Below are 22,811 nucleotides of genomic sequence, written 5' to 3' on the forward strand. Positions count from 1 at the left end.
TCTCTTATTGGTGGTCTCAAAAGTAGAGGTTGCATGACCACTTTTTTTTTTGTAAATAGTATCTTATTTTTTCCAATTACATGTAAAGATAGTTTTCACCATTTTTTTTATAAGATTTTGAGTTTCAAATTTTTCCTCGCTCCCATGCCCTCTCCCCAAGATGGCAAGCAATCTGACATAGCTTAACCATTGCACTGCCACTTCTTAGGCATGTTGTGGCAGGGGGTGGAGCTATTGGTTAGTGGGTATGGGTTCACACTGGCTAGTTAGATTTAACATTCTGGGAATCTGTGATAGCACTTTAATTTTGTCAAGCATTTGCAGCTTATAAAACATATTCATATATATTCTCAAGAAGTCTTGCAAGCCAAGTAACTGAGAATAACAATTTCCATTTTTCAGATTAGGAAAAGAAAACTTTGGTTTGTCATTCACCCAAGGTTACTTAGAAAATGGCTCAGGTGAGGTCAGACTATATTCTGATTCTAATTACATTAAGACCATACCAGTGGTCTAGTGGTCTTTCCTCTTTTGCCACCTACATACAGATGCAGTAGAATCATGTTTTGCTTTTTTTCTTTCTTGGACTTACAGAGCCATCTTGATAAAAGTTCCTTTAAGTTACGTCCTTTGACTGTGTCAGCTACTAAATCTATGTGAATAAGTTTCACAGGGAGTCAGTTTTATAGTGTCATTGACTCATTGCCCAATGAAGCTAATTGTGAATTTCCATTGTATATAGAATATTGAAGAATTGCTATTTATTTCATCATGAACACAGATATTGATACTTCAAGATAATGCTGTGAAAATAAGCCTAATTTTTTTCCCAGGTTCTGTTTTCCCTATGATATTTAAATAAGACATTGCTTCTAAATCTTCTAGAAAAAAATTTTTTCCCCTGTTTTTAGAATGAAATGTTCCAAGATGGACGTCTCTAGATAATTGAAATGGGAATATAGTAACGTTATCCATCTTGATGAAGCTTGTAAATAGGATGGTGGCTCAGTTCGTCATATACTTTGCTTTCTGCTGGGGCATTCTCTCATTATCTTGATTTCTTGCTTATAGAGGAATAAATTTGTGGACAACTTGACGTTGGGAGTTTTATCAAAATGTTTTTCATGCAAATCTTTTTAATTTTTATTTTGAAAGAGGAAACTTTTGAATTTAACCTTTTGTAACATTATGGTTCCATGTTCTACTGATGCTACGATTTTGTTTTTATGCTTTTTCTTTTATTTTAGGATTAGCTGTTTCTCTTCAACTCCTGCATGGAGATATTGAACAAATAAGAAGAGAGTACTCATCAGTATTTACTCATGGGGTGTCCATTACAAGGAAGCTGGGGTTTTCCAATATTATTATGCCTGGTAGGTAAAGGGAAGAAGCAAAAATGGTAAACTCTTTTTGTTTGTGTGTTGTTGTTGTTGTTGTTTAAATATATGAGAATTGTCCCTAGTTTGAGGGCAGGGAATGGGTTGTGATTCTTGGAATTTTTTTTTTTTTTGGTCTCTGTGCCAGCATGGTGGCCCAAGCACTTCGTACATGTTTGGTGCAATTTAAAGCAGTAGAATGAAGTTGTAGAATTGAATGACAAAAGTAAAACTAGCAGAGCCTCAGTATGGATTCTTTAGGTCTAAAACAAAGAAAAATAATTTCAGGATCTTGGTTTACTTTCATCTATAAAAAGACAAATAGAAATGAGAGGTTCAGCCCTGGGAATAATTTACCTCCTGGTGGGTCATTCAGGTGAAAAATTGACAAGAGCAGTTTATTCCCATAAGACTTCCCCACTGCCTTCAGCATGTGTGTGTGTGTGTGGGGGGGGTGTTACCCATACACCTGCAGCATATGAGCATGAATATGTGCCCACATATTATTCTTATTAAGGAAGTAAATACAGCTCCCCCCACCCCCAAAAAAAACCAGGAAAAAAAAGACTAGATTTAGTTCTGGGGGTAGTGCAAATTGAAGGCACAAAATAATTAAATGAGTGCTATTTTCAGGGGGAACCAGCAACCTAATCTTTTTCAATGAGGAAGATAAGACTGTCTGACAGCTTTTGAATATCAAAGGAATTTTCAGAGTTGGCTGGAAAATTGACACCTCTAAAGTTACCAGGGAAATTTCTAAGACTTAAGTGTTCCTTGGTACCTCTATAAAACCTTCTGAATTCCATAAGAAAACAAACCTTTTAAAAAATTTCAGTCTTTGAGACCTGAAAATAAAAGCTGAGAACCTGTTTCCTAGTTTCAGGACTAAGAATATTGGACAGCTAATTAAAGTTCCAAAATGTAGTCATGTCACTTGAAAACTTTACTTGGATGTTGGCTGCTCCAGGGAATGGCTGGAGGGTGGCCGAGGGTGGGAAGATGATCCACTTCAAACTGACACCCTCACTTTAGAACCTAAAGAACATCTCCATATTTCCCCTTCTTCTCTTTTAATCTCCCTCTGTATCTGTCTCTGTTGCTCATTCCTTCTCCTCCTTCTCCGCCTCCCCCCCTCCCTTTCTCTCTTTTTTCCTTCCCTTTTCCCACTTCCAGGAGTTCTTAACTTTTTTGGCATATGTCATGGACCCCTTCTCAGAATAATATTTTTAAAAGAATAAAATGGAACACATAGGATTACAATTATTTACAGTTTTCAAAATCATTTAAAAAAAATCACTGAATCCAGGTTAAGAACCCTTGCTTTATCCTTTTGATTAACTTTAATAGAGAATTTAAATATATTTAACAACTAACAATTATAAAGCATTTTAAGGTTTGCCAAAGTGCTATGGACTTTACTGAGGTGGGTGGGTGATGCAGCGCATAGAGTGCATCTTAGTGATGACTTCTTGTAGTCATTTTATATGATATATATTTGGCAGCTAGCCTCAGATACTTGCTAGCTGTGTGACTCTGGACAAGTCATTTAACTGCTGTATGCCTCAGTTTCCTCAACTGTTATATGGGGTAAATAACATTACCTCCCTCCCTGGGTTGCTGTGAGGATTAAATGAGATATTTGTAAAGCTCATAATAGAAACTGAAAATAATAGGAATTTAATTAATGGATGTTCCACTCCCGTGGAGAAGCAGGGTAATAGATTATGAATTATATGCAATTTCACATATAATCTTAAAGACATGAAATGTTTTTATGCATATCTTAATTTAAAGGCACAAAGAATGGAGTATTTTAGATTTTTCTGTTCAACTTGAAATATTTCTCTTTGAAAAAAATATAAAATGGCTTTTTATTTGTATGTGGACTTCAGGGGTGTACTGAGAAATAATTTAACAACCACCTGGGAATGTGGTGGGGTAGAATGTATTCAGTACACACAGTTAAGTTTAATCTGCATTATTAACACTTTCCTAATTCTAGAACATTAACAGAACAATAAATCAAGCTCTGATCCAATTTCAGAGGTGTAAATGCTCACACTGAAAATTTAACAAGCCATTACAGCTGGGTCCAATGTACTGCTGGTGGACTTCAAACATTTTAGGCATGTGTGGGCCCGTGGCCCTCTTGAGAAACACAGATCCCCCAGCATTGGTCTCTATGTCAAGAGCAAGGATTCAGAAGAGAACTACGGGAGTTTGCAGATAATTTAGTAGGTGACTTTCTTTTCCTGAAGAGAAAGAGTAAAAATGAGATGAAGGGTAAAATCTTAATCAATTGACAGTATTTTCAAAACAAGCATCTGAAAGCTACTATTGAAATTCTCTCTATGGAAAAAGAATAGGTGCAGCTGTGTGTGCTGTTGTATTTGAAATTGTGATAGGATGATGGAGCAAGAAGTAGAAATGACATAAAAGCCGACTAGCATTGTCTGTAATAATCTGTTTTGATCTAACAATTAGTGGTCTTGCAAGAATGAAAGCTTAAAGGCTGCAAAAATGTTTCCAGAGAGGGTAACCTCTTTGGAAAAATACAGTTTAGCTGAATTTACACAGTCCTACTATTATTGGAAATCATTGTTTACAATACTGTGTACTTCTGGCTTCAGTGACTCTTGCAACTGTTCATTGTTTCCTTCAGTTGCTAAAAATAATGGGTATTTCCTCCATAAAAACAACAAAAATCTTCCCATTGAGAAACAAACTGATGTGTTTGGCTAATATGAAAAACATTCTAGAGTGGTATGTAACCAGCTGTTGCTAAAATTCCACAGCTCAGTCTCTCTCTGGTCAGACTCATTTTGAGAGTTGGAAAAAATAGAGAGAGAGAATTTTTCAGCATGTCACTTCATCAGCTCAGTAATTGTCTGGGCTGTGCTATTCTCATGCAACTCTTGTCTGGCTTTAATGATGGAAATGAAATTTCTCTAGAGCTACCATCAGTCTTCTCATCTTTTTTCTTCCCCTCCCATAATAATGAGGAGGATTCACTACGGAAAAGAACAGTTTAGGAAATGAAATGACTGCAAGTCCATAGGCAGCAAATGAGAGATTTTTTCCTGAAAGCCCCCTCCTTTGTGTTCTTTTCTCGTTTTCCCCTTCAGCCACTTACTCTCCCAGAAAAAGAGAGTTGTGGTTTTGTGTTTATGTGTGTTTTAACAGCTGGAATAAATTAGAAAACTGACTAGAATTTTTCAGATGGGGAAAATCCAAGAGTAAGAATGTTTTCTTTTGTTATAAATCCTACTTTCAACCTAGGTTAGTTAACTCTCATCAGTGTTCATAAAAGAATTGTAGCTGACACCTTGAATAGTGAATTCCACTTATACCAAAAGCCTGACACAGAATATGTAAGCCTTAAGTTTTTTTTTTTTCAATCTCCTAGTCTTTTGAATTGTAATTGTCCTTCATTTTCAGTTTGTACCATTAGCATTCTGATAGGCATAGGGTCAGGTGAGTACGTGGTTCCCCACTTGGTAGGTTTAAGAACAGGAACAAGGTTTTCCTATAGAATGGAATTCTTCTTGCTCCAAAGTTGGACAAGAAACAGACAGACACTGAACTCTTTCATGTGATCTCAGAATATAATGTAAGGCCAGAGTTTTTTTTTTAAATAGAAAAGTCAACGGAAAATAAATCATTCTTTCCTTAATCTTATTTGAATCAATAGAGATACTAGATGGCAAGAAGAACCAGCCTCATTTCCTTGGATTGTCTGCATAGTAACTACATTTGTGTGTCTTGATGGAACAGTCTGGTTTAGTACTAGTCTCACGGTAGCTGTCTCATCAGACATTTATTTTCCAGAATGTATTTGTAAGGGAACAAATGTACTCTTTTCTAACTTAGACTATATCACCACTGCCTGACAGTTCAAGTAACATTGATCTAAGCTGTATGTTAATGGGTGGTAGTGCCACATGGTTGCCATTTGAATTGGAATATATTAAAAGACTATAATGATACTTTTTAAAAAAAAAATTGGACTTTATTGTTGTGGAAAGTTCGTATTGAGAAACTCCCTCTACTAATACACATCAACATCTTTTTTTTTTTTTGGCAATTTAGAGTTTTTGGGGGCACCCAGAGATTAAGTGACTTGCCCAGGGTCACATAGACAATATGTGTCAAAGGCAATATTTGAACACAAGTCTTTCTGGCATCAAAGGTCACAGTGCCTCACTGTCTCAGTAATAAAGGGCAAACATATAAAGTACAAAACAAGAAAAGCACATGTTTGTGTGAAGTGTTGGACTACATAAAACTGAGCTGTGGGAGGTTTTTCTTTAGCCTTTTTGGCCTTTCTCTGTCAGAGTTTCTTGCTTTCCTTATGATTCCCTAGTCCTAGACTTTAACACAGAGATTCTCAACCTTTTTTGGCAGTTGGGTAAAGCCTCTGGACCCCATCTTGGAATAATGGTTTTTTAATAGTTGAAAGAAATCTTAAATTTCAGTTAGAAGTTAGTAAAAATGTGAAAGGAGTTTTTTTTTTCGAGTTTAAATTCAAGGATTCCCTAAAATCTGTCCATGGACACCCGGTTAAGAAGGCTTACTTTAGCTTATATCTTGTCCTTATATATTCTTGTCTCAGATTGCTGCCAGCTCAGGTGTTGGGTGATAAGCTCTTTAAAGTACCAACTTGATTAATATTTACAGGAATATTTAACAGAGTAAAATGTACAATGTAAATTAATGAAGTTTTTTTTAGTACACTTTGTGGCAGTTGTGTTAACACACAATGGAGGATGTGGTAATTTATTGGGTGCCCCTCAGGAAAAAAAAATCACACCATGTAAAAGGTCTTGCTTCCTTCCTGTCAAGCTTTTCTGACCACACGTCTCTGAATGAATGCTCGTAGTTGAGTCTGTGTTGCCCTAAACACAGCTTAACGGTTTGTTTCAAATGGCTTCTGCCGCTCAGAACTCAGTGAATAATTTCAAAGATCATACTAAGGTCTCAGAAATTTGGTGTTGAAAGGAACCCTTAAACATTATCTGGTCCATCCTCATGGCTTTATGCTTGAAGAAAATGGGGCCCAATGATTTGCATAGTGGGTTGATTTAAAGGGCATGATGATACCCTAAAAATCCCCCAGTCACCCAAGACTGCATGGTACATAGGATGTTAGTCCAGTAAAGGCCTTGTTTCCTACCTATATAAGAAATGTCTTCAAATTTATAAGGAGTCATTTCCCAGTTAACAAAAGGTTGAAAGATACAAATAGCTAATTTGCAAAGGAAGAAATCCAATGTATCCACAGCCATAGTAAAAACAAACAAAAAAAAAACCCACTCCAAATCACAAGTAATTAGAGATAATGCAGACTAAAACAGTTGCTAGGCTCCATCTTATACCCATCAGATTGGCAAAGTTGACCAAAAAAAAAACCCCCCAAGGTTAATGACAAATGTTGCAGGGATTGAGAGGAGACAGGCTTATAAAGTATATTCAGTGTTGGTGAACCAACATAAATTGGTTCAGCCATTCTAGAGAGCAACTTTGAACTCTGCTCCCAATGACACTAACCTGCCTATATCCTTTGACCTAGTTATATTACCATGAAGCCTATACCCCAGAATATAAAAAAAGGAGTAAAGGACTCATGTGTACAACATTATTTTTCGTATCTGTTTTTGTAGAGTAAAATAACAGAAACTAAGGAAGTGTTCGTCAGTTGGGGACTGGCTGAACAAGTTTATGTAAGTAGTTTCAGAGAAACCTAGGAAGAATGTAAACTGATGGAAAGTGAACAGAACCAGGAGAATAATTTATGTAGTAAGAACATTACAAATACAAGCAACTTTGAAAGATGTAAGAACCATGATCAGTGCAGTGACTAGCCATAATTCCAAAGGAATGGTGATAAGGTAAAGCATGCTGCCTGCCTCCTTCTGGTAGGGAACTGATAGATTTAGGGTACAGATTGAGACGTATACATATTTTCATAAAATACAGTCTTCATCCTATCCCCTCCTTCTCCAAAATAAATTAAGAAATAAAAAGGAAAGAGTCAGGATTTCACACTACTGTTTACTAACTCACACATCAGATATCTAGGAAATTGTTAAAGTGTACATTTCCCTGGGACAGGTGCTACTCTTGAAAAGATGTCAGATTTGCAGTCAGAAGACTTGCATTTGAATTTTCGGTCTGCTGCTTTTCTACTTGTGTGACTTTGGGCAACTTACATGTCCACTCAGAATCTTAGTGTTCTTGTCAGTAAATTCAGGGCACTGTACACTATGACCTCTGAGTTCCCTCCCAGCTTTAAATCTATGATCCTATGACCTTATTTTATGTTAATCGGGTTTGGTTTTCTAAAAGAAGTCACTAGTTGAGTGAAAAGCCCTGAGAGAACATAATGGAAGGCAGTTATGTTTTAGAAAGGTTAAAAAGTTGGAGGGTCCAGATTGTTGGTATTGGTAGAGGAGTTAAGACCTGGATGGTGGGAGTGGAGGGGAGGAGATTACCTTAGGCTTTAAGAAGCCATAATGTTAGGAGAGTAAAGGCTACATAAAATGTCCCATCTTTCTTTAAAGGGAAAAGCAAAATTCACCTGCTTACATCAAAATTGCTACATTGAAGTATTTGGAATGTAAAAATGTCAGGAAAATTCTTTTCCCACTAAGGCTGCCTTTCCATTATGTACTAAGATTATTCTGTTTCTTCTCCTAATTACCTGGTTAGGTTTCTTATTGCTATTTGGGCTTATTCATTCTCTTCAGCACCAATCTCATATGTTGATTTTAATTGGCACTTGTTTCAACTCTGTACTCCTGAATGTTTTGGCAAAAATATGGTACTTTGCAGTAGTGGCAAATAACAAGCTGTGAAACTCCTAGGAAGAAGCATATGGAGGATAATACCAGGAGCATGATCTCATCACTGATGTTTTCCTTTGAAAGAAATCATATTTTGATTTCTTTTTTAAAGGTTTGAAGTTTTCTAACAGGTCTTCCCAACTGCATTGCCTCTTCCCTTTTTCAAATCCTATCTTAATAAAACTGACAGAATAATCTTTATATATGAATCTAGTCATGTAACTCCTATGACCAGAAATCTTCAGTGATTTCCCATTGAGGACTGAGTGAAGTTTGAATTCCTTTATCTGGTATTCAAGGCCCTCAGCAATTCTGAAAGCTTGCCACCTTTCCATGTTTATCCTCCTTTTTTTACCTCTGTGTGCTTGGGCATTGCCTCAGACAAACTGAGACCTGAGAAAGACGTTAGCTTTAAAAAGCCAAGGTCTCCTACTGCATCTTGGCCATTGCCAGTCACCTTGAATTACTGCTACTAGACTCAGGTAACTAGAGAAGAGAGTGAAGCTGATGACTTCATATAGCTCTGCCCCACTGTAATGTTAATGGGGGGGGTATAAGATCTTACCTCCCCCTCCCCCATTAATAGGCCTCATGTGGAGCCCGTTAAGGGAAGCTTCGATGGCTTATAGTAAATCTTACACACCTTTTGTTAATAAGCTAATTAGGCAATGAGTCCAGTTGTGATGCCTTCTGGCATCTTTCAGCTCTTAGCTGGAAAGAGTATGTTTTATGAGAGGTGAGCTTTTGCTTTGGGGGCTCACTTATGAGAAAGATGTTGTGATTCCCTGGTCAGACTCTGAGTGGCCATATGTTCAGAACCTCCCGATTCCTCCGACATAAAGGCTCTCTCGATTCAGTGGTGGATGTAAAGCTTTGATTCAGACAGTAGAGCCTTGTCTGTTGGTCTTTATTTCTCTTTGTATTTTTTCTATGTGATTAAAGAAGATCATTGACCCCTTTTAAGTTGCTTTCCTTAGTAAAGCAGATCTAAGAACCTGCACCTGGGTATGCCATTGTGGTTGCCGTCACACTCACTTAAATCCAATTCACTTGCAGGTCAAGACAAGACCCTCCTGATGTCATTGGTTCTCTTTGAGAATGAAAAATGAACAACAATAATTCCCATGCACTGTGCACCATAGCTAACTGGACTACTCTATGGCCCCAAATAGCCCTGTGGTTTCCTTACTTTGTGATAATTGTTTGGGATATTATAGTGGGGTTTAATTTCACATATAAATTGGACTAGATGTCTGTTGATGTCCTTTTCAACTCACAGATTGTTTGCTTTTGCTCCCATGGTTCCTTAAGCCTGAACAACCCTTCCTAATTCTTCTTTACCTGTTAAGAGTCTTGCCTATCTTTTAAAACCCAATCAAAGTGGTATCTTTCTTTTATGAATCTTTCCCTTATTTCCGCTTTCGGTAACAGCCTATCATCCCTTCCCCGTTCCCCACCCCGTCTCACATAACACTTTGTTTTACACTTTTCTGAAGCACTCGCTGTTTGTTTTGTACTCTATCCATATTCTGCATCTCATGAGTGTGTTTGGAAGACTTTGGTTCAAATCTTGTCTCTACTACTGAAAATTTCTGGGTCTGCGAAGTCATTTCATATCTTTCATCCTCAGTTTCTTCATCTGTTAACTCAGGAGATTGTACTAAATAGGTTTTAAGGGTCCCATTTGACCCTAAGTTGTATGATTCTATAATCAATGATTTGTTGCATACAATAGAACGAACATACTCTCAGTAGGACATTGCCTTAATGTTCTTCTATTGAACTTGGTGACAAAGAGAGCTCACTTCTTTCCATCAGAAGCTAATATTGACGAATTCTCTCTTTATCTCAGGTATTTTCAGTTCTGGATAATCAATCAACAAGCATTTGCTGCAGATGTACTTACTATGTCCCAAATGCAAAGCTTGCTTGATGGGTGGAATCCCAACTTAGAAGGGGAAGGAAAGAGGATATGGTGTAAGTAGGGAGGGAGCTAGGGAAGGGAGAAAATTTAATTGAGACTAGGAAGTATGTGGACTTTATGGAAAATTCTTAACTGAGAATAAATTTTAAAATCCTCCAAAATAGTATCTGAATTGACAATATAATTTTTAACAGTGAACGTAAAGATGTAAGACATGAGAATTCTGTAAATAAGATGAAAGTGGATTCCCTCTTCCAGGCCCAAGTGGATTTACCTTGTAATAATGCCAAGTATACTAACCACTTAACAGCAGAGAGAGTAAAAGGGAGCTGGAGCTGGACTGAAATTTGCACTTCTTCCAAGAAAGTAGTGAGAAAAATACAAGTGAGGAGCAGACTACTCATCACTAAGCTGCCAAGCAGGCCATCTCCAAAGAAGATAAAAGAGCAGAGCTTCTCTGCCTTCCAAGAAAAGTGAGGGCCTTCCAGAAAAAGTCCTCATAAAACCCATGTGTTGTCCTGTCTGCTCCTTCTGGGGTACTTAGGATATGTCACTTTCTTATGCTTTTTTCCCTCTATTTGGAAACAGTTTATTTTAGTTTAGACAAATGTGTTTCTTTTTAGTGCATTAAAGCATTTTTAAAAATATATGTTATTGATTTCTTTGTCTTTCAAGAGGTGAGGAGGGAGGCATGATGGAATGAGACCTGGCCTTAGAGGCAGGAAGAGCTGGATTCAGATTTTCTGACAAGCACTAGCCCTGTCACCATGGACAAATCGCTTAACCTCTTAGTGCCATTGCCCATGGCTTCTCAAACTTTTGGTCTCAGAACCCCTTTATACCCTTAAAAATTATTGAAGACTGCAAAAAGCTTTTGTTCATGTGATTTATATCTATTAATGTTTACCATATTAGAAATTTAAATCGATGGATGAACTAAAATATATACTAATTCATTAAAAATAACAATAAACCCATTTTGTATTAGTTTAAATATCATTTTTAATGAAAAATCATCACCTTTTTCCAAACCAAAAATAAGTGAAAAGAGTGGTATTTTTACATATTTTATAAATCCAGCGTCTGGCTTAATAGAAGACAGCTGGATACTAATATCTGTTTCTGCATTTAATCTGTTGCAATATGCTGTTTTGGTTGTCAAATATGAAGAAAGTCTGGCCTCATACAGATATGTAATTGGACAAAAAGAGGAGTATTTTAATATACAAATATTATCTTAGTATTGTCATGAAAATAGTTTTGATCTTGTGGAACCCCCATAGAGGGCTCTGGGATCCCTGGCAATCTGAGGACCACACTTGGAGAACTGTTACTGTAGGCACTGGTGCCCAAAGGTGCAGCAGATGGAGCACTGGAGCCGGAGTCAGGTAGATTTTAGTTCAATTATGTCCTCGAGTTGCTTAATAGCTATGAGATCCTGGACCAGGGATGGTAAACCTGTGGCCTCGAGGCCACATGTGACCTAAGCAAATAACTTCTTTTTAAGTCAGCCACCTAATTTTTGTCTACCTCAGTTTCCTCATTGCAAAGTTGGCAATAATAATAGTACCACCTCCTATGGGTTTTGTGAGGACAAAATGACATAATGTTTGTAAAGTGCTTTGTACATCTATTATTAGGAGGCAGCTAGGTGGCATGACCAAGAGCCGGGAAGACCTCAGTTTAAATGAGATAATATTTCTGAAGGCCTTTGTAAATCTTAAAGTGCTACATAAGCGCTATTCTTGTTATTGTTTTTATTTTAAGCAAACGTAGTCTTGTGAGAACATGCCTCCCTGTATTGGTAGCAGATCCCTCATATCATTGAAGTCATAGGTTCAGTCCTCCCTCTGTTTTGTCTTTGTGTCACTTATCTCAAACCTCACCTCATTCTAGGTTGAACCCTCTTTAATGACAAAGAAAAAACACATCTAATGATATGTTCTGTGCTGGAGTCTTCCTTCTTAGACTCCTTCTTGCTAAATCTGTGCTTGTTCTGGAGCTCCTCACCTTGAGGGTTGGAGGCAACGTCATACCTCCTACATTGCAAGTTCTTATTCTCTTTGTATCTTCCATGCTTAGCTAAGAGCTTCATATACAGTAAGCACTTAATAAGTGTTTTTTCACTCAGTCATCAGTGATAGGAATGTCCTTGGAGGGGTACCTTTTCACAGGATGAGGGACAAAACAGCTTCTAATAAGGGAATCAGAGGGATCCCCTTTCAATCTGGTCACTTTGTGCTGCCCCTTTTCCTGAGACCTGTTGCACTGGCCAAGTAGTGCTCCTTTCCCCCATTCCAAATGGCCAGAAAGGTAATTTGGTATCAAATATAATTATGCCATTGATAAGGAAGGCTATATATTCAGGCTCCTTAACAGGGGATGATATGGGTGAAGTTTTCTTTAAACTTTGAATCTATTCTAGGCTGCACTGCACATAGTAGGCACTCATTAAACATTGCTCATTGAATTCAAACCTTGAATTGAGGTTGATGAAAGAAGTCGCTTGAAAGATAATATTTTTATCATCAGTGTCATCGTGATGACACTTTTATCATCAGTGAAGGATGTGAGCAAGAGTAAGGCAGAGCAGACAAAGCCCTGGTGCCCAACGAATGTTACAGCCCCCTAAGGTCATGCTTTCTACACATTGGATATGTCCTCCCTGGATTATTTATGGGAGGACACAGACAAGTATGGCTCAGGGTCATAGGACTTGGATTGGTTTTAGTCGGCACCATCCACAGAGGGAATATCTCATCACATTGACTGAGTCACAAATCCGTCAAAGGATTGAAGCAAAAGGGCTAGCCTAATGGTAAAGCACTATCACACACACGTAGGAAATCAGCTATTGATGTTTAAAAAGTTACTTAAATGAGTAATTCATGAAAATGAATTTGTAACCACATCTGTTGAGAAGGGTCTTACAGTGATGTAGATGGCCAACTATGCCTGCCAGTTTTTGTCCAGGTTACCTCATAAATCCACCCAACATACAAGTAATTTATGGCTTATGTATTGCGGTCTGCTCACAACCTCCATGAGCTTTTCCATTGCCCTGTCTATGATACTCATTTTTATTGCTTCACAGGCAGTGATGTATGAAAAATTGTATTCTAAAAATTCCTTTTGTAAGTTAGTTCGTTGGAACTTGTAATGCATTGAGTTCAGGTGCATCAAGGGTTGGGTTAGGACTCAAATCACAGATTTATAACATGTCTTTAGGAAGATTTCTTCCAAAGCTCAGAGGCAGTAGGAGACTCAGTAGCACTGGTCATGCATCTCTGGCTTCCAACAGTCCTTCCCAACCAGGGCAAGAGCATCCATAGCAAGCTTGGAATAAGAGGAAAGGAAGAAAGACTAGGAAAGATGCATTTATCTAGCTCCCAATGTGTACCAGGCATTGCGCTAAGTGCTTTATAGCTCACTGGATCCTCACAACAGTCCTGGAATTAGGTGGTATTATTATAATTCTCATTATTCACTTGAGGAAACTGAGGCTGAAAGAGTCACATAGGGTCACGTAGCTATTAAATGAAGCCATGTTTGAGCTTAAATTCTCCTGACTCCAAACCCAGGCCATTATATGCTGCATGGTCTAATTGTGGCTAGGTGGGGTACCATTAATATTTCTTCATCTCCTTGTTTTCCTGCTAAAGCCACAGCAGTCAATCTCTGGCCAGCCAGTGGTAAGGAAGGAAAGTAGTGGTTCAACGAATACTTCTCACTCTCCTGAGTTTCAAGGGAACGTCTTCCAGTGTGGTTTTGGAACAACTAAATGTGTGTACGTGTTTGGGTGGTGCCTGAGATAGTTGTATTCCCAAGGAATAGTTTGGCATTTCAGTACCTCAACACTTCAGCAATCTGTTATTTCATTGGTATAACTACTTCTTTCACTAGTGCAGAGGATAGCCCCCCGATATGCCACAATAGACCTCTTTATAAGTTGTTAGTGTAGGCCAGGTCTAACTTAGGCAAATCCACTGGTTCATGCTCTGGAGTAGAATGAAGTGAGATACTCATGGACCATAAAAACTATAAAAATGCATTTACTAAGAGTGAAGAATAAGAAGGAGTCGGTTTCTTATGCTTAAAAGATAACAATTTAGACAAAAAGACAACTCCCTTCCATCTGCACATTCAGCACAACAACCATTGGGCTCTAGGACAGAAAGTAATTTTCTAAGGGAAGTAGGAATTCCACTATAACTTCTTCTACCTCTTCCACATAGTATGGAACTTTTATATCTGGAGCATCAAAGAAACAAGCCACTGATGATATCTGGTTTCCTGGAAGACTCAAATGCCCCTTCCTAAACTAAGCCTCCCCTGGTCCCATCAGCTTCTCGTGCCTTCCCTCTCATAATCGATCACCTTGTATTCGTTTTGGACAAATTACATATACACTTATATGTACATATGTTGTGTTGCCATAATGATAGAAGGAAAGCTTCTTGAGGGCAGGAACTAAAATTGGCTTTAGGATCCTAGTGCTTTGCAGATAGAGTACCTGGCACATAGTAGGTGTTTAATAAATACTTCATGACTGATCAAGTCAAGTCAGGTAGTATTAATTAAATGACTAAGTGACAGGCACTGTGCTAAGAATTGGGGACACAAAGAAAGGCAAAACAGCTCCTGCTTTAAGCTCATAGTCCAATGAAGGAGGTAAGATGCAAACAACTATGTCCAAAAAAATATTGGGGGTCATCTCAGAGAGAAGGTAGTAAGATTTAGGAGGACAGAAAAAGGCTTCTTGCAAAAGTTGGTATCTGAGACTTGGAGGAAGCTGGGGAAGCTAGAAGGTAGAGACAAGGATGAAAAGGGTTCCAGACATGCAAAACAGTCAGAGAATGCATGGATTGGTGATGGAGTGTTGTGTGTGAGAAATTTTAAAGAACCCAGTATCACTGGAACACAGAGAATGCGGAGGGGGGTAAGGTGTAAGAAGATTGTAAAGTAGTTAAGGGACTAGATTACGAAGTGCTTTGAAAACTAAACACAATTTTATGTTTGATTCTGAAGGTAAAATGGAACTCACACATGTAGGAGGAAGAGTGGGATAGCATGTTAGGACTAGAGTTAGGAAGACTTGAGTCCAAATGTGGCCTCAGATATTTAACAATGTCTGTCACCCTGCACAAGTCACTTAACTTCTGTTTGTTGTCTCAGTTTCCTCCACTGTAAAGTGGGGATAATATTAGAGGGTTTGTGTTAGGATCAAATAAGATAATCTTTTTAAAGTGCTAAATACGGTGATATGGGACAATCCGTGCTTTAATTTGACAGCTGAGTGGAGGATTGATTAGAGTGGGGAGAGTTGAGGCAGGCAGACCATTCAGCAGGTTTTACGATAGTCCAGAATGGGGCTGGGGGGAGGGGGAGGGAAACCTGTGGCCTGAAGGCCACATGTGGCTCTCTAGATCCTCAAATGCAGCACTTTGACTGAGTCCAGACTTCACAGAACAAATTCCCTTAATAGGATTTCCCCACCCCTGCAATAGTCCAAGTATGAAGTGATAAGAGTGATGTTGAAAAGGTAGAAACAATGGGAATTAACATTTGATTGAATGTGGGGAGTAATAGAAAGGGTGAGTAGTTGAGGCTGACACATAGGTTTTGAGCCTGAGTGATTAGGGTAATGGGGGTACCTTCAACAGTAATAAGGGAATTAGGAAAAGGGAAGGATTTGGAGGAAAAGATAATGAGTTCAACTTTGGAAATGTTGAGTTCAAGATGTTTATAAACCATCCAGTTTGCAATGTCTAAAAAGGCAGTTGGTGAAATTGGAAGTTAGGAGATAGGTTAAGACTAGACAAGTACACCTGAAAGTTGTTTGTATGGAATGAGAGATAATTGAAGTCAGGGGAGCTCATGGGGTCAACTGTTGGTCAGAACTTTCATTCGATATCCTGGTTTTCAGGGGCCCAGGGTTACCTCTTTGCCACCATGAGCATCAAAGTAGGACTTTAATGGTAGAAGTCACACAAATGCCTGCTCATTAATCAGTTTTACGTACTCTATCCATCATATTTTCTCTTGCAAATAGTCATTTTTCAGAGGAATAACCTTAGTGGGAATGAAATCTGGCAACTTCCTTTAGAGGTGCCGCAGCCCCTACCTCCTCAACAAAATCAAAGTTACTGAAGGCCAAAAAAAGAAAGTTCTTACCATCAATAGCACTCTTAAATAATTCAACAACAGAATCTCATATAGTTTTGTTAATGGAAATGACATTCCAGAAAATGCATTATGATCTACTTTGCTGCTGCTGAATTCTAAGGAAAAGTCTTTCCCATCTGTCTTAAAACTGAGTCCTCCTGTAAGTGTTGTCTCCTCCTATTAGAATAGTCAATTCTTGCAGGAAAGAAACTTTTTTCCTTTCCCAGCTTAGGAGAGTGCTTTGCATAGAGTAAGTGCTTAATGAGGTTTTTTTTTCAGTTTTTTCATTCATTCATTAATTCAAAGAATGCATTAATACTTAATACATAGTTTACCTACCTCAAGGACTATAGGAAAGATGTTAAAACAACCATTTATTGTATCTATTGTGTGTAGACACTTTGCTAAATGCTTAGGGGAAATAAAAAGTTTAGATAAGAAATGGTCCTGATCATCAGGGACTTCGGATCCAGTAAAAAAGATACAGTACCTGTGTAAGTCACCTTTTTAATGATTCATAAATCATTGAACAGTTAACAAAAGGAGAGGTTTGTTTTTGTTTTTTAGCCCTAACATAGTGCAGTGAAGTGGCACAGTGGATAAAGCCCTGGATAGTGTTAGGAAGACAGGAGTTCAAATTTGGCCCCAGGCACTTACTAGCTGTGTGACCTGAGCAAGTCAATTAAGCCTGTTTGCCTCAGTTCCCTCATCTGTAAAATGATCTGGAGAAGGAAATGGCAAAGCACCTCATTATCTTTGCCAAGAAGACCCCAAATGGGGTCATGAAGATGTGACTGAACAATGCCATAGCAACTTAGGGCAGATATTGGGTGAGGCTACAGTGGTTCTTAGCTTCTCTATACTTACCTGCTTATCTAATTAGCAGGTTAGGGTATGGTGCTTCAGACTGTTCCTTGCCCCACCTGTGTGGGAGACCTTTTATGCCTCTGAATGATCAGGAAGCCACATCTACACCTCCAGAGGCCGCTAGGAAGCCTACTGCAAGGGATGACAGTTTGAGCCTTGGCCTACCCCCAGGCCGTTCAAGTCCTGACCTTGTGGCCTTTTTCTAGTCCAATCTTGGGGTAGAATTCCAGAAAGATCCGAAGTTTTATGTAAGGGCTTTCAATAAGGAGCACAGGGATCAGGGTAGGGGTTATGCATGGAGAAGATAGTATTTGAGTTGGACTTTCCAGGGTTAACAGAAATTCAGATACCTGTAACCCAGGATAAAGTGACCCAGTGGTTATTCCTGGCATATCATAAGTCAATCCTTTGTGCCGTAATATTTGTACTTGATTTTTTTCAAGTCCAGATGTGAGTAGATCAAGAATACCTCCTAGGCCAAAATGTAGAAAACAACATGTGCTAATGCTGTCAGTGCTGAAATGTGTTTATTGAAAAGAGACATACGTACAGATCTTTAAATATGAGGCTAAAAGAAACAATTTCTGTTATTTGCAGGGATTTTTTTAAAAAAAATTAATTAAACGAAACTCAGAGAAATGTTCTTTTTTGATTTTTTTTTCTAGTTTGTGTAACCATTTTTTTTCTTTGCTGTTGAATTCTCTCTTTTTTTGGTGGTTTTTTTTTTTCTGAATCACTCCTATATTTCTAAAACAATGCCGATTTTACCTTGGAAACTCATGATGATGCCCTATTTTCTTGATGGTTTGTCAGGTATTAGAGTTGAAATCAGGAAGACCTGGGTTCAAATCATACCTCAGACACTTCTATGACCCTAAGAAAGTCATTTAAATTCTCTAAACTTCTGTTTGTTTATCTGGAAAATGAAAAAGTTAGATTTGCTGGCTTCTAAAATCCCATAGCTCTAAAGCTATGTTCTATAACCTTTGTTTAGCTTCAGTGACCTGAGTATTGACATAAAAGCTCCTGTCTGAACAGGAAGTGAATAGTAAAATTTGCTGCCCTCTTCTTTGAAATATTTTAAATGGGGAGGACAAAACCATTTGGAAAATGCACATACTGTTTTGGGAATGACAGTGATTTCAGAGGAAAGAAATGGCATTCATCAACGCACAGGGTATTATTGTCAGTTTCCTTGTTGACTGAGTTTGGAGTCTATTCTCTGCTTTTTTTGTGTTAGCAAGAAAGATTCTGTTCTATATGGTCTATTCTTTTGTATGGCATTGTCATTTTCCCTGTTTGATGAGCCATCTGTTTCCTGGTCAACCAGACTCATGTTCATACCATTGGAGTGGTGTGGTTGGGTTTTATTTTTTGTTGTGGATGAGGATGCCAGAGTAAGCTGGATGTTCATGGAAGAACATGACCAGATTTATTGGGATACCCCACAAGACTGAAGAACTAGTAATCATTTCTTTTATTTGTTTGGACACTGTCCTGACTGTGTGATTTTGCCAGTTCCCCCATTTTTACCATCACCATCCTGAGAGCACTGATGATTTGCTTTCTCATTAGGACATTCTTATTAGTAAGGGGTGGGCAGGGGTAGTGTTGCTCATTTAAAAAAAATAATTCACATGCTTAGAATTGCCTTAAATCCAAATAAATAAAATCTTGTCCATCTTCACCATCAAATAATTTTGAGTATGCCGCAGGCAACTCTCTATGGCTAAAAATTGCAAAGAAGGTGCCAATCTAGCATTGGTAGAGGAAGTTTCCCACCAAGAGCTCACAGGTTAGGTCAAAAATGACAAAACAGAGCATCTGAAATAAATGTGAATGTATGTCATGTACCTAGTGTGGTTACTGGGCATCTGTATTTTCCAATGACAGGTTGAGGTGATTAGGTGAGATAATCAAATATTCAACTTAATTAAATAATCAACTGAAAAATAGTGAGCTCTCTATCTCTCTGTCTCCCTCCCTCCCCTTCCCTTTTCCTTTCCCACTCTCTCCTCCCTTCTTCCTTCTTCCCTTTCCCTTCTCCTTCTCTCTCTGTAGCATAAGTCATTTTGAATTTAGACATTTTTCTCATTTTGTTTGTAGCTTCACGGTATTCAAAGTACTAGAATGGTTGTGATCACATGGCAGAATGTTTTTTACCCATTGATACCTATAGCCTAATCATAGAATGTTAGAACTGGGTGGGACCTTAGGGCTGACCTAGATCAAAACTCTCATTTTGCACATAAAGAAATTAATACCCAGCATTCTAGCAGCAATGAGATAATTTTGCCCATGGAATTTTTAAAATATTGAGATTGTTTTTAAAAAGAACCAAAAAGACTGTTAATTAAGCAGGTGTTATGTTCAAACAAACTACAATGTAATGAGATCGGTCTTCATAAGTCTCATTATCTTAGTCACACCTTGCTAATGGGGTTATGACATATCTGAAGAATAATAGAATGTGGGAATATTTTTCTAGTCATTTTGAGGTAAAATTGTTGAGGCAAGATATTCCCCTTTCAGTGTTGCAGATGCAAGCCAACCTTTGGAGAACAGTTAAGTGTATTGGAAAGAGCCCTGGCGGGGATCATCAGTTGTTCATCCTGGTTTTGACACCTACTAATAACTTGGTGACCCTGGGCAAGTCACATAATACTAGTAATTAATAACAATCATAAGAGCTAACATTTGTATAAGTACTCATTATATGCCAAACACTGTGCTGAGCTCTTTACAAATATTTTCTCATTGATCCTTACAACAACCCTGAGAAATAGATTCTATCATTATTCCCTCTTTTATAGATGAGGAGGTGTCTGAGGTTGGTTTTGAACTCAAATCTTCCTGACTGCATGACGCAGTGGGCCCCTAGGTGCCTCTGGGAGATGTTTGTGGAATAAAATTGAATTTTGTGGATGAGGTAATTGAGCCCCAGAAAGGTAGTTATTTTTTCAAAAAATTGCCCAGCTAATTTGTCACAATAACATAGTTTTTAGTAGGAGAACACGATATAAATGTTAGATATTATTATTTGAGGGGAAGGAAGGGCTAGGTTTTATATCTCTCATGGCTAAAGTGAAACTAGAGTGCCTCCCTATGGTGTGATATGTGCCAGATTGTGTGTCTCTTAGAGTAAATATGAATTCTTATCTCTCTGTGATATCTAACGTCCTTTCATTTTGCTTTGTTGTCTATTCTTAATAGGTGAAATGAGGAATGATTTGTATATCACCATAGAAAGGGGAGAATTTGAGAAAGGAGGGAAGAGTGTGGCCAGGAATGTGGAAGTGACCATGTATATCATTGACAGTAATGGCCAGAACTTAAAGGTATGACATCACTTGTCCCTTTTTATACAAACTGATTTCATTCTCATTGCTTTGAATTAATCTCAATTTTTAAATTTCTGGAACTTTACATCTTTAACTCTACATATTTTTTTCTTTACATCATTCATATAATAAGGTTAAAATAAGATTTCTTCCTTAATTATAATTATATGTTGTATAGTAATTATTTTATTCATGTTATCAGGTCTCAGTTTATGTAGCAATCATTACTTAAACATGCCTTATTTTTAGTTATTTAGGGGCATGCATTTCTTCTCTCCCTGACTCTAATCTGTTTTCTCATGGTTGTCATGGATAGACACTTGACTCACTTTAGTAACCCCAGAAAAACTGTTTTTAAAAATCTATCAATGTTGCTCTTCTGTACTTTTCCCAGAAAGATAGGATGGTACATCTTTTTATTAGAAAGTTTCTTTAGTGTCAGAAACATTTACCTGGACCCTAAAAGTTGTCCCTGTGTGATTGGAGACTACAGTTACTTGTTCATATGATAGAACTATTCCAGCGTCTTATTAATTCCCCAACTGAGGCACATCATCCTTTTTTAAGCATCTCCTTTAGAAAATGACATAGTATATATAGTTAAGCTCTTTGTCTAACACATTATTGTCTTTTTTAATATAGGAGTTCTTAATCGAGAGTCTATGTACTTATGAAAAATGTTTTAAAATATTTTATTTTTCCCCCCAATTACATGTAAGACAATTTTTAACATTCTTTTTTTGAAAAAACAATTTTGATTTCCAAATTTTCTCCTTCTCTCCCTCCCTTACCTTCTTCCTTCGTGAGACAGTAAGCAGTTTTATATAGGTTATATATGTGCAATCATGCAAAACCTATTTCCATGTGAAATTTTTGATGATTTTATTTCAGTGGAATTGATTTTCTTAGAAACCCTAGGCCTTTAGATGGTTAAAAATGGTTTGTAGGCTTTACCAGCTAAAGAGAGGCAGGTAGCTGGCCTAGTGGATGGAGACCCGAGTTCATATTTGGCCTCAGACACTCACCAGCTATGTGACCTTGGGCAAATCACTTAGCTTGTGTTTGCCTTAATCCACTGGAGGAAGAAATGGCAGACCACTCCAGTATCTTTGCAAGAAAACCCCATGGACAATATTGGCATGGAATGGTCCATGGAGACATAAATAGACAACTCAACAACAGACAATTGCAACAACAGGCTTTATTAGACTTCCAAAGGGGTCCATGATACCAAAAAGAGTAAGAATTCCCAGATTAATATAAGTAAAAGAGACATATCTTTTAAAACAATGAGCTTCTGTTTGGTAGGGTTAAGCAGATGGCCACTTGCTAGCAGGTATAGCTGTCTTACCCAAAAAGGAAGAAGGTCACTTTACATGAAAGGCGAACATGGGGAACAGATACATACATAGAGAAAAGTAATTGCTCTGCTGACTTCAAAGTAATTTGAAAATGAAGCTGTCTTTAACCTATTTGTTTCTTTTGTTAGGATTTTATCTCCTTTGGCTCTGGCGAGCCACCAGCTAATGAGTTCCACTCCTTTGTACTTTACCACAACAACAGTCCCAGATGGTCTGAACTGCTGAAACTCCCCATTCCTGTGGATAAATTCAGAGGCGCCCACATCCGCTTTGAGTTCCGACATTGTTCCAGTAAGAATTGAGTATAATTAATTATGTTGCCTTGTCTTGTCAGGGAAGTCTGCAAAGTGAGTAAACTGGGTAAATACTCTGAGGTAGGGTGGAAAGAAGGCAAGTGTCTTGTGAAAAGGATCTTTATTTGGATGGGTTCTTTATTTGTAGGTGAGTTTCCCAAACTTCTCAATCTGTGGAAACCCTTTATGGAGGGGTTCAGACAAAACAGATATATGGTGGGGGACTAGAAGCAGTGTGGAAAAGTGGAATAAGTGGTACTTTAGAGTGGGGGGATATGGGTTCAAATCTGTCTTTGAAACTTATTAGCTCTGTAACCATGGGCAAGTCATACAACTTCTCTGAACTTGTTTCCTCATCTATAAAATGCAGATAATCAGAATCATAGACTTAGAGCTACAAGATACCTTAAAGGCAATTGAGTTCAACCTTCTCATTTTACTAATAAGTTAAATAAGTCCCAGATAATTTCATTGACTTTCCAAGGTCACACAGGTAAATAGGTAGCAAAAGGTGATTTAAACTGACTCCTCATTTAGCCCTCTTTTCACTGGACTGTATGACTCTGATTATAATAGCACCTAGCTTCTACGATTGATATGAGGATAAAATGAGACCACATACGTAAAGTGCTTTGCAAACCT

General features: G+C 37.9%; 1 protein-coding gene across 2 annotated transcripts in view; it reads left to right on the forward strand.

Moving 5' to 3' along the window:
- Positions 1–22,811, forward strand: part of DOCK4 (dedicator of cytokinesis 4) — a 541,696-nt gene that overhangs the window by 334,445 nt on the left and 184,440 nt on the right. For both annotated transcript variants that reach the window (XM_036758430.1, XM_036758431.1), the window contains exons 13-15: positions 1,248–1,373; positions 20,388–20,512; positions 22,005–22,167. In XM_036758430.1, coding sequence (XP_036614325.1) covers positions 1,248–1,373; positions 20,388–20,512; positions 22,005–22,167 — 414 coding nt within the window. The remainder of the gene's footprint in view (positions 1–1,247; positions 1,374–20,387; positions 20,513–22,004; positions 22,168–22,811) is intronic.

The sequence above is a fragment of the Trichosurus vulpecula genome, chromosome 5 (genome assembly GCF_011100635.1).
Source record: "Trichosurus vulpecula isolate mTriVul1 chromosome 5, mTriVul1.pri, whole genome shotgun sequence".
Classification (NCBI taxonomy): Eukaryota; Metazoa; Chordata; class Mammalia; order Diprotodontia; family Phalangeridae; genus Trichosurus; species Trichosurus vulpecula.